At 37.2% G+C, this 11,236-nt stretch overlaps 2 protein-coding genes across 2 annotated transcripts in view; both read right to left on the reverse strand.

The window, feature by feature from the left end:
• The window catches only part of LOC103480759 (YTH domain-containing protein 1), a 23,539-nt gene extending 20,640 nt beyond the window's left edge, over positions 1 to 2,899 (reverse strand). The window contains exon 1 of the mRNA XM_017310285.1: positions 2,585 to 2,899. The gene's annotated coding sequence lies outside the window, so the exon portion shown is untranslated. The remainder of the gene's footprint in view (positions 1 to 2,584) is intronic.
• Positions 2,900 to 5,132: 2,233 nt separating this feature from the next.
• On the reverse strand, positions 5,133 to 10,371 carry b3gat3 (beta-1,3-glucuronyltransferase 3 (glucuronosyltransferase I)). Its single transcript, XM_008435925.2, has 8 exons — positions 10,197 to 10,371; positions 9,936 to 10,036; positions 9,386 to 9,569; positions 8,349 to 8,532; positions 7,142 to 7,303; positions 6,371 to 6,457; positions 5,383 to 5,586; positions 5,133 to 5,275 (listed from the first exon to the last, which is right to left on the reverse strand). Exons 2-8 carry the CDS (start codon positions 10,027 to 10,029, stop codon positions 5,177 to 5,179), a joined length of 1,014 nt encoding a protein of 337 aa, XP_008434147.1. The 5' UTR covers positions 10,030 to 10,036; positions 10,197 to 10,371; the 3' UTR covers positions 5,133 to 5,176.
• Between the last annotated feature and the right edge of the window lie 865 nt (positions 10,372 to 11,236).

Consider the following 11,236-nt stretch of genomic DNA (forward strand, 5'->3'; position numbering starts at 1 on the left):
AGTAAACATGAACAAGTATAAAAAGACCTAACTACTAAACATGAACAAGTATAAAAATTTCTAACTACTAAGTAAATTTAAAATGACCTATCTACGAACTAAGTATGAAATGACCTAACTTCTAAATAAGTATAAAATGAGCTAACTATTCTAATCTTTCCTCAGTTTTGGCGGTAATTCATTTAGAGCCAGATGTACAGCCGATGTTGATTTTCTCTTAGGTTTTACGTTGCTTCCTTAAAAGCCTCTTCAAACTAAACATATTCCACTTAGGCTTAAGACGATTTCCRATAGTACAGAGGACATTTTTCTCAAAAATCAGCTTCTCTGACTCCAGGAAGAACAAGATGGTCTCAGCCTTGTTACACTCCCTCATCAGGTCCTTAAAAATGGCCTTGCCCTGTCGTGAGATCTTTTCTGGGTTGAGTCTGAGGAYTTGAGGTTCTGTTTCAATCCAAAGTTTTTCGAACAGCCGATTAACAATTGTATTAAATTTGTCTGTAGGGTAACAGCTCTGTCCTGATTTGTCAACAATCCTCTGGATCAGATCGCTGATTAATGTTCTCATGGCCATTTTTCTGATTTTTATTTCCTCTGTCTCGCTCTGGTGTTCCTCTTGTTCACTGATGGACTCTGGTTCTGGTTCTTCCAGTTCTGGCTCAGTCAGAGTAATCTCCTGCTCCTCTGTTTTTTCTGACAGATTCTGACAGATGTCAGAATTCTGACAGATGTCAGAATCTGTCAGTTCCTCCTTGCATTCATTGTCTTCCAGCACTGAGGACGTCTGACTCTCTGACTGAGCTTCYTTCACMGACGAGTCCTCATCTGGAGGAGGGAAGACGGATGTGTTTARGTCAACCTTTGGCTCAGGCTCCAATTCCTGCACCTGAGGATCTTCTGTTAACTGGATCTCTGGTGCACAGTTTTCCARATCTGGGATGTATGATGCATCTTCAGGAGGAGTGAGAGCCAAAGGTGAGACTTCATCRACCTTTGGCTCTGGTTCTAATTCCTCCTCCTGCAGATCTCCAGTTAACAGAACCTCTGGARGAATCAAAGCTGCCATAGCCGGCTGAGTCGCTTCTACACATCCTTCTTCCTCTGGTTTTTCCAGGTCCATATTCAGTGGAGCAACCTTAGAAGAATGCTTGYGGGCAAATTTGGTAAAAAACCTCTTGATCCTCCCTGTCCAAACTTTGAGCTTCGACTTCGGCTCAGCAGATTTGGTCTGCATCTCTTTTTTGCCGTCTACGAGCTCTTTAGGCTGAACTGGGTTGTCGACAGCTACTTTCTTAGATTCCTCMCTGGATGCAAGCAATGTAACCATCAGGTCCATTAYGATGAAGTTGGTTTCCTCAACCATATACTTGATGATGGATTTAAAAGGTGCCTGGTCGACATGAGTTKTTGTAGGGTCATCYGAGTCMAAGCCATGAGAAATTCTATCCAACARATATTTCGCAATGAGCTGGTTCAAATTGTCTGTGTGCTCTGTATGGTAGTCTCCATCGACGTCCATGATTTCAGCGAAGGTTTCAGGTACTTTGTTGCCCACGGCYGCCTCTAAGGTCTCAAGAGTGAATTTTWGCTTGTKTAGRTTATCCAGGACGTTGGATGTAAATATTTCCAAAATGTCTCCAAAAATCTCCCCCAGAGTGCAGGTGGTGCTGGGTAGTGGGTTTCCAACTCCCAGTCCCAACCACTCCTCTGGGGTCATGTTGATGAAAAAGCGGTCGACCACTGCCTCCAAGGCTTCGACGGTGACGCTCTCTACGGATGGAGAAGTCATTCCACTGGACATGATTGCTAGATTTTTCAGGTTTGAGCTGCTAAAATAGCGAGAACAATAAGAGATCTGGGCTTTGGACAAACGAGTGCAAAGTGACAGATAGAGAAAAAGAACGAGCAAATAAAGACCCTGCCTATGACGTTCGTCCACACGTCATAGGCATCAAACCAGTCTTCTGACCTCATGTAACAAGTCACGTTGCGTCAGCRGCCACTYTACTGCGCATGTCGCCTTCAGGCTAACTACTTATATTATGTACAGTTGGGCTGCGGCGTCTGTAGCCATCAGGTTTTATTTTAGCGCATGGTTTATGGTTTGTGAAGCTCACACCGCCTCCCGTTCAACCCGCTGCTCTTTCATTTCTGAAGGCATTTAGTTTGTCTTCATGGATGCAGCTCTGGTTGTGACCAAAATAGCAATACATTATTGTATTTGTTCTTTGCACGCTAAATATGAATTGCGTTTTATTGGTTTTCATGAAAACTTATATTTTAGGAAAACCCTGTTCTGGTGTCCTTATTGATCCCCATGTTCGTTTCATTTAGAGGGACTCGGCTTATCTCAGAGCTGGTGATTTTACCGTGAATAAAAATTCGCTATTGTTGTCGTTATAATATCCAATGTTTGGGGAATTTTCTCTCACCTGTATTTAATCATTACGGCTCATTAAGACAGTGAAAGATGCGAGCTAGAACAACTTACTTTATCAGGTTGTGATAAACAGCTGCAGTAAACTGACTGACGACATGCCATGCTAGCTAATGCTAAACTTGTTCGTTAACAGTATATGCAAACCTGTATGCGAGTGTGTGATGGTCCGTCCTGCTCCTCTCAATGATCAATTTTAGGAAAAAAATGATAAAATTCAAATGTTACTAACAGAGTAATGCGTGTTGGCTCTCTGTGCATAAACAGAAACAGACCCAACGTCCATGTTGGATTCAATTGTGCTTCTTCAGAAGTGATTTTCCTTTCAGATTCCTGTCGGTCTGTCCATCGGAGGAACTGTTCTGAGGTTCCGGTCGGGTTCAGGGCTACATCAGCTTTCCGGACCGCTCAGGTTTTCTGGCTCACGTTAGGAGTTCTTCTTTGTCCGTTAGTTTTGTGTTTCTCTCTTTCTCCGTTTTCAACTTTTGAAAATCAAGTGGAAAAAAAAAACTTGCTTAAACCGTCACTCGTTATTAAATGTATAGCCTACTTAAAATATAAATGTATTCTTAATGATGGTGATTCTAAATTCAGATTGTGCTTGGAAATTTTCTAGAAGAGATTGAAAGATAAAAGATTTGCTAGAAAAATTCAGAAATTTTGAGATTTTATTTTTTCTAGAAAAAAAATGGAAATTTTCTTAATCTTTCCCCAAACGTCCAAAATGGTCAACTTTTGAAATTGTTCTGATTTTCAAGTCAAATATTTTTTACTTTCATCTTAGAAAATTCCTACTTTTTTTCTAGAAAATTTCAGAAATTAATCTCAAAATTTCAGAATTATTTAGCTGAAATTCAGTCCTTTCTTCTATCTACAATGCTGTTTTGAAAATGCTACTCGTATTTTTCTTATAATTGGGCAACAGTTTGGGAAAGATGGCTGAAATTGGGGCACATTTGGTCATTTCAACATGATCAAAAACACTTAAAAATTGTTTCTTGGCTAACATTTGTCGAATGCCTGGATGTGGCAGTGAGGCTTTTTATTAATTTATTTTGTTCAGTTACCAACCATGTTCTCCCTCACCGCCTGTTAGAAGTAGATGCTTGAATACATCACAGACAGATTAAACACGTTTATTTACAAGGCCTGGGTCAGACATCATCACACTGTACAATGTAGAGAACAATAATCACAATAATAAATACACAAACACCAGCAGATAAACTTTCTCACAGGCACTATTATTTTTTTACGCAGGCACAGGCTGATTTTACAGAAATGGAGTTTAATGACCTTCAGTCTGTTTGACTGCAGACGACGTTGTGGGGGGAAAACCTTGATATGCAGCTAAAATTAAAATAAAAAGATTCCTCCCCATTTTAGTCAAATTCAAGTGTTCTGCAGAGTGGAAATGCAACCCACTGTGCATTTTTAGTTTGCTTATTGCGCTGTGAATATACGTGTCTATGAGCGTCAGCAGTTTTCCCCTCATTCAGGGATTTTCATGGTGCAAGACATAAGCTCTAGAGCGGCTCTCGGCGTCAAACCATTCAATCAGAGGATTGTGTCACAGTTGCACCAGAATGGAGATGAGGCTGGTTTGTTCGCGCTATTACTAAATATATAGCTAGTGTTTATGTTGTGAATGTGTCTTATTGCTGGAGAATTACTGCTAATGATCTAACTTGGCTCAGAAATATTTAAATAAGAACAGAACTCGTCCATGGTTTGATGCTTTAGAAAATATCTAAGAGTTATAGACATTAGTCATGCTAAAAACAAAAGACATGCATGAATATTTGTCCTTGAATCTTAAAATAAATAAAAATGGAGTTACAGAGAGGTTGAGGTCAAACCACATACAGTCTAAATATATCCAGCTGCTGCCGGGAATAAATACTGGTTTATTCTAAAGAAAGTTAACATGGAAAACCTCTATTCGTGTATGAAAATACAGTGTGAACGTATGGAAGAACAAAAGTGCCACTATGCTAAAAAAAACTAAATTAAATTAAATACATAACCCTATGTTGCAGCATATTATAAATGTTTTATATTTAAATGACAATATATATAATAATAGTATACTTGTTTATATTAAAATAAACCAAAAAATTGTTTTATATTTTTAAAAAATATGCAAAATCGATCTCTTTATATATTAAAGATCATGGATTTAACGAGTTAGTTTCAATTAATTACATTTAACCTGGTAATTTTAACACAATTGCTTTTTTAAAAAAACATAATCAAGTCCCACTAGAATGCTGTAGTATCCCGCACTAGTACAGGATACTAATATAACTGGAGAACTTCTAAAACTATAGATTAAAAGGTTTTAGATGCTTCCCACAATAAATAGAAGTAAATTCCACATTTATTTAAGTGTTTAATACATTATTGAACCGTTTAATAATGATAAATTAATGTGTTTCCAATTTTATTTAAAATATCAGCTAAATCCATATTTATTTCATGTCTATTTGCGCATTAATTTTTGGCCCTTCTGTCCCTTGATAAAAACGAAGCTTTCAAAATGTTTGGCGCCACCTTTAGGCAACTGTTCAAACTGCACCATAATCGTTAAATAAAACTGCAGAACGATTCAGGGAAAAACACCAAAACGGTTACCTGTAACACTCACTTATGAGCTGAACCAAAACCAGACAGTCAGAGATAAGTAAACTTAAAAGCCTGTTTTGAGCAGATGCTTTTTAATGTTGCTGTTCATGTTGCTCAGACCTCCACAGCGGGATCTGAGCCCAGTCCCTGCACCTGCAGCGCCTCCTCCCTCTTCATCTTCGGCTTCTCTGTCCGGGTGTGCCACACCAGCACCTAAAAATCAAACGCAAACAATCAGACAGCACGCCGACATGCTGAGCACTTAAAGTGCAGTTCTATTCAGTCTCTGCGACAGAAACAGCAGCAGCAGCGTGTCGTACTTTAGTGCAGTTGTCTGCTTTGGGCTCCAGCTCGTCCACTGTCACCAGACCCTTCAGCAGGCTGCTTTCCAGGAAGCCCATTGGTGCTTCTCCATCAAAGCAAGCGTCCGGATTGGCCAGGACCAGTCGGAGGGACACGGCGAAGCCGGCCATGTCCATTGGGAACGGCCGACTGGGCCGCCAGCCGGTGTGGAAGCGAACCACCTGAAGCATCAAGAATGAAACGGATGATCTGTTAAGGCTTCAACACTTTATGATACTAATCATTAATCTGTCGTGTAAGATCCTGTTGTAATATTTCAGCATATCTATTTCAGAAAAATATAAATGCTGGTTTGTCTTTTAGGTTCTTACCCAATCTTAAGAGACTGAACCCTTGTTGTTCAATCTTCAAATGATTTTACAATGTCTAGAAAATGTGGACATGTGTAATTTTTATGTGCAACACTTGTTCAAAATGTAAAATATCATATTTAACAATGTCATATAAGACATTGTGAAAAACAAACCAAAACAAAAATCTGAAAACATGATTTAATGTCCAAAGTATTCCTGAAAACCGTCTATGAGGTTGAACTTTATCTTTCTTTGAAAATGTTTCTCTACGTTTTTGTCTCAGATGGTTAAAATAATGGAACTCTACGACATTGATTTGCAAAGTGACATCTGTATCAATGGTGTCCAAAAGGTGGTTAGAGGGCCATTTGTGGCCCGTGGACTGATTTATAAGAATTTAACACAACAAGAGGCACAAATAAGAGTGGAGGGTTATGAACTGGTGGCTTTTGTGTGAAATCTTCCTTTATTAAAAGAGGCATTTAAAAATCTGTGCAGAAACAAATTAATCTGTTGTCGGATTAATCTGATTTATTACAACACAAATAAAAGCTTACATTGTTTTTTTCCTCAGTTGAAGTTTATTAAGATGTCTTGAACTGAATTTATAGCCAGAAACTTAAGGAGGCATCTTAGAGAAACAACAACCCACCTTCCCTCCTTCAACCACGGGGCTCTCAAACTTCATCCCACCAACCAACCCGACGGGCCAAATGGAAACCCGCTGAGTGCTCCTCATCTGACAAAAACACCAGGTTACGCAGAAAGAAAAAAAAAAAAAATAATCAAACACTTTACATGACATAATTTGTTACTGTTAATGTCTTGTGATAGTATTAAATATAACAAAATGTTATGTTTTGGAACGTCTCACTCACCCTAAACAGAAGAAAACCCAAAGATAACAAAATAAGTCCCATAATTTCAATTACTCTAAGGTATAAAATAATATTTCAATAATTATTTCAATTAAGCAGATACATATTTTTCATGTTTGGCACAATGAGCTAAATATTCATTTGACAATCTAAACAAACTGTGTTGAGGTTAATCACCTTCATGCTCAAATGAAATGCTTAAATGCCGAGTACAGCTGAAACCAGGTATTTACACACATCCAATAAAAAGATTTTTTTTTTAATTATCCTCACTATCTGAAGTTAAAACAAACTAAATTTTTTGTTTTAGGTCAATCAAAATTACTAAAATTATTACTATTTACTAAATGCCATAAAATTTAGGAAGAATTTCCTTTGTAACTTTTGTTATGAAAATATCTAGTTTTGGCTGTAAATAATACTTTTAAACGTTAGTCAAACATTAGGTTGCACTTTACTACAAAACCCTGAAAACCTCGGAAATTTTCAGCACCTTTAGGAAGCGTATGTTCAGGATCTCGAGCAGAAATCAAACATTCACAAACCTCTTCGAACAGCTGCAGGCTGTAGGTGTTGTCGTCATCTGCAAAGTAAACCACACCCTGCTGACCGTCGTCCCCCGGCTCAGTCTTTCTGTCTTCTCTGAGCCACCGTAGTCCTTCATTTCTCTGCTCGACGCCGCGGGGTTTCAGCCAGCTGGGGTCACCCTGAGGTCAACAGCGAACAGTCAGAGTAAAGCGTTTGAAGACATAAAAGCCGGCTTTGATGTTGCGTTTCAGTTTGACTCAGAGCTGGGACTTAGTTAAGTATGTCTTGGTTTTTATTCATATTATTTTTGGTACTTTACTGCCAAATTGTATTGTTGTTTTTATTGTTATGATGATTTTTAAAATCAAACTTGATTTGATTTCTTGTCTTTTGTCCATCTGTGATGTTATGAATCGCTTTGCTCAGCTGAGGTTTTGTAAATGTGCTACATAAATAAACTTTGACTTGACTTGGACGCCCAGCAAAAACACTTACCCATAATTCTTAATTCAGATAAATAACATTTTAATTTTTGACTAGTCAGAATTGCATTCAAGATATCTTAAATTATTTTTAACAGCAGAGTTCGGTAGTAACCAGTTACTCAATTACATTTACTGGAGTAACTTTTTTTAAATATTCTTTTAGGAGTATTTTTACTGGGCTGTACTTTTTCTTGAGTAATTTTATTATGAAGTATTTGTACTCTTCCTTAAGTAAAATTTTATTTAACCAAAAGCTCACCAGACACAGACACACACCTGCAGTTTTTGTTAAAGTTTCATAAGTTTTATATTGAAAGAAACTGATTTGGAAAAAATGTCCTTAGTTTGATTTTGTTACTTATGGGATTTATTGTGATAATTTTCGCTTAGTTTCTATTCTGGTCCTTCTGATGATGTAATTTTTAAAAATTAAGTGACTGGTAATTTGATCAGTTACTCAGTAGTTGAGTTAACTTACCAAATAGTTTGTTACTCTTACTTTTTTAATTTCTTGGATGGCAACGTTTACTTCGACTTGAGTAAAAATATGTAGAAATAGTGCTGATTTTACTCGAGCACAAATTCTGGGTACTTTGCCCGCTGCTTACTAGTCAGAATGTGAATGCAAATATTCTAAATTATCATTCGGGATGGTCAAAATGTCGTTTTAGATATCTAGAATGTAATCATGAATAGTCAGACAAAACCGATTGTATGCTAAAATTTCGCATGCACCGACCTCCTGCAGTTTGCGCTCCTTTGCGGTGGGAACGTTCAGATGCGTGTAGGTCAGGCCGCACTTCATCAGGAAGTTGGAGACCAGTGGCGTCTTGCGTGGCGAGTCCTCCACCAGGATCCAGTGCAGCTGAGGGACGTGAAGGAAAGTCTGGGACAGACGGGTCAGCTCGGCCTTCTGCACCAGCCTGCAACGAGGAGGAGACGGCCACTGATAAACCTTTCTGGATCTGACATCGACTATCAGCCGCTTTAGCTAGTGACGCTCCTACAGACGCCATTACTGTGAGTCACAGAGTCACGTCCATAAAACCAGACTGTTCCAATAAGGGATGAGCAGGAATCTGTCGTAAAAATGATTGTAGTGCCTTTCTTATCCGATTTCTATCAAATATGGCTTAAATTAAGGAAAATTCCTTATGGTTTGATACGTATTCTCCTATAAATCTATAACTTGGTTACTGTCAGTTCTGTCAAGATGCAATGATTAGGCGAATTTCTCTTATTTTGGTTAATAATTTAATTTACAAAATTGCCGTTGTAGGAGACACTGTTGAAATTTAACAAACGATAGCTGCTACACTTTGAAATATTTCATCCTATTTGATGATTGTTGCGAATTTTGCCACGTTCAACGAACAAACGAGAGAATTAGCACAGTTTTGCCTTTTATTGAACCTTTAGAAATTACAGCGACTGCTGTCCGCCACACCAAAAAATAAAATGGCGCCAAAAATAGTAAAAAAAAAAAAAAAAAAAGAACTTAAAACCGCTTGTAATTTGCTTTTCTTCGCTCTGTTGGTTTTTACATTACACGCAGACCCGATGCCACGTCAACCGACGGACAAAAACTTCGCGTGCTCACAGTGCAAAGATTAAGTTCAAGTTTATCAGGAGGAATCAAAACCGTCCCCACCCCAAAACAGAACATTACGTCTGTTACAGTCTTATAAAGGTGTCACTTTAACTTTCTTCCCACATTTTGTAAAGTATATCAATGGTGACGGAGACCGAGGGGACCGGAGAATGGAGGAGGAATACCTGGCATATGTTGGGGTGATGACAAAGATGGTGGAAAGCGAGGACTTGGGAGGCTGCTTCTTCTCTGGTTGCTTCGCTTTCTCCAGCTGCCGTATCTGGCCCTGGAGGCGGTAGAGCTCCTCCTGCAGGCGGGATATGGCGCGGTCTTTCGGCAGGTCGTGCTCTGCGCAGTCGCAGTGCTGGCCTGGGCAATAAATCGATTTGATCGATTAATAGTATTTATAGTTTTTGAAGACTTCCAGAAGCGCTATTTTGCTCGATATAAAGAAAAAATTAAATTTTAAAGACATTTCCCACGTGTTACTTTCGGTTCCTGAAAGTAACGTGGGAATATTTTAACCAGATGTTGTGTTGAGCTTTCACTCATCTGAGACCCTTCTGCCATGTCAAAAAAAATAAAATAAAATCTAAAACTGAGAGAAAAACATCATTTCTGTTGTGAACTTATTTTATTTTCAGTTTCGAATAATTTTTCTTCAATTTATTTTTTTAGTTTGAACAAACTTTATGGCACCAATTTAGCTCCATAGTTTCTGGTTATCCCACTTACCGAGCTGCATCAATGCATAGATGAGACCCATCAGGGAAACCATGAAGTATAGCACAAACACAGTCTTCAGCTTCAGCTTCATTCTCGCTGTCATGGTACCTCTGAGAAGAAAATAGATTAAGCTAATATGAATTTAAACAAAATGAACCCGTTTCTTCCCCCGGCAGCTTTACATTTAACCCCTAAAGGCATCTGAGGTTTAAATAGCACGATGACAAATCAGTGGGAGGAAAGGCTAGGCTAACATTTAGCATCACTCACCAGCGGCGGGAAACGGGGTCAGGGAAACTTAAAGCTTCATGTCATCTCGACTAGATGTAAGCAAAGGTCGCTCACAGTATCAAAACCTCCATTCATTATTGTGTCTGTTCAGGACATTTCTGCAGCGACGTGCACCAACAACGTCCGGTGTTAGTGGAACCCCATAAAGAGTCCCCTGGAAACATCTATGATTAGTTCCGCACAGGAAAAAGCTGAAAAATAAGTGTAGAAACAAAAGAAGAAAAAAACTGGTACAGTAAAATATTTTTTACTGTACATTTTTAGTTAATTAACCAACATGTAAAAATTAAAACTACGTAAATTATATATAACTAGCTATCATTATGCATTTCATCGTTTCAAACTAATTTTCAGAACTTTTCAAGTTATGAAAAATTAAAACTTAATATTTATGCAAATCATTTTATGTGCCATAATTTATTTTATGCTCTTCCACTTTTTCATAGGTTACAATTAAAAATCTGAAAAATACCCACCTCATAGTTTTAAAATATTAACTTTAAATTGCATTATAAATAATGCATATTATTTCAAAATGAGATAAAAAAGTCAAAAATAAAAACTATGTAAATTATATAATGTAATCCATATTGCAATTTTTAAATAAAATTTAAAAACTGAAAAATTGTAACTAATTTATGAACTATTATACATGTTGCCGTTTTGAAATAAGTTTTTGCAAGTAATTACATAAATGTATATCACAATTGATGTATATTATCAAATTAAAATCAGCTAAATGTTTTCAGTTAACCATACTTGAACTATAAAAAATGAAAACTTTCTTTGTAAAGGATGTATTAAATACAATGTATTATTTTAAAATCAGAAATAAAACAGTCAAGTTAACTCTTTTTGATAATGCCAAAAGTAATACATTTATAATATTACAAATGTTTTAGAATATTTACCCATTTCACATATTTTATTGTATCTTTTTCTAAATAAATTTAATAAACTATAATTTTTTTATACAATTAAACTTCACAGTTTAGTAAAATGTATAAATCAGATAATTT

This window comes from Poecilia reticulata, linkage group LG18 (assembly GCF_000633615.1).
Source record: "Poecilia reticulata strain Guanapo linkage group LG18, Guppy_female_1.0+MT, whole genome shotgun sequence".
In the NCBI taxonomy this organism is placed as follows: domain Eukaryota; kingdom Metazoa; phylum Chordata; class Actinopteri; order Cyprinodontiformes; family Poeciliidae; genus Poecilia; species Poecilia reticulata.

What these genes read in the sequence shown, in the direction of transcription:
- b3gat3 (XM_008435925.2), bottom strand. Translation starts at nt 10,029, where the DNA reads ATGACAGCGAGAATGAAGCTGAAGCTGAAGACTGTGTTTGTGCTATAC. An exon ending in CTATGCATTGATGCAGCTCG is followed by an intron (nt 9,570 to 9,935) that starts GTAAGTGGGATA and finishes TTTATTGCCCAG; the next exon opens with GCCAGCACTGCGACTGCGCA. An exon ending in ATCACCCCAACATATGCCAG is followed by an intron (nt 8,533 to 9,385) that starts GTATTCCTCCTC and finishes TCCTCGTTGCAG; the next exon opens with GCTGGTGCAGAAGGCCGAGC.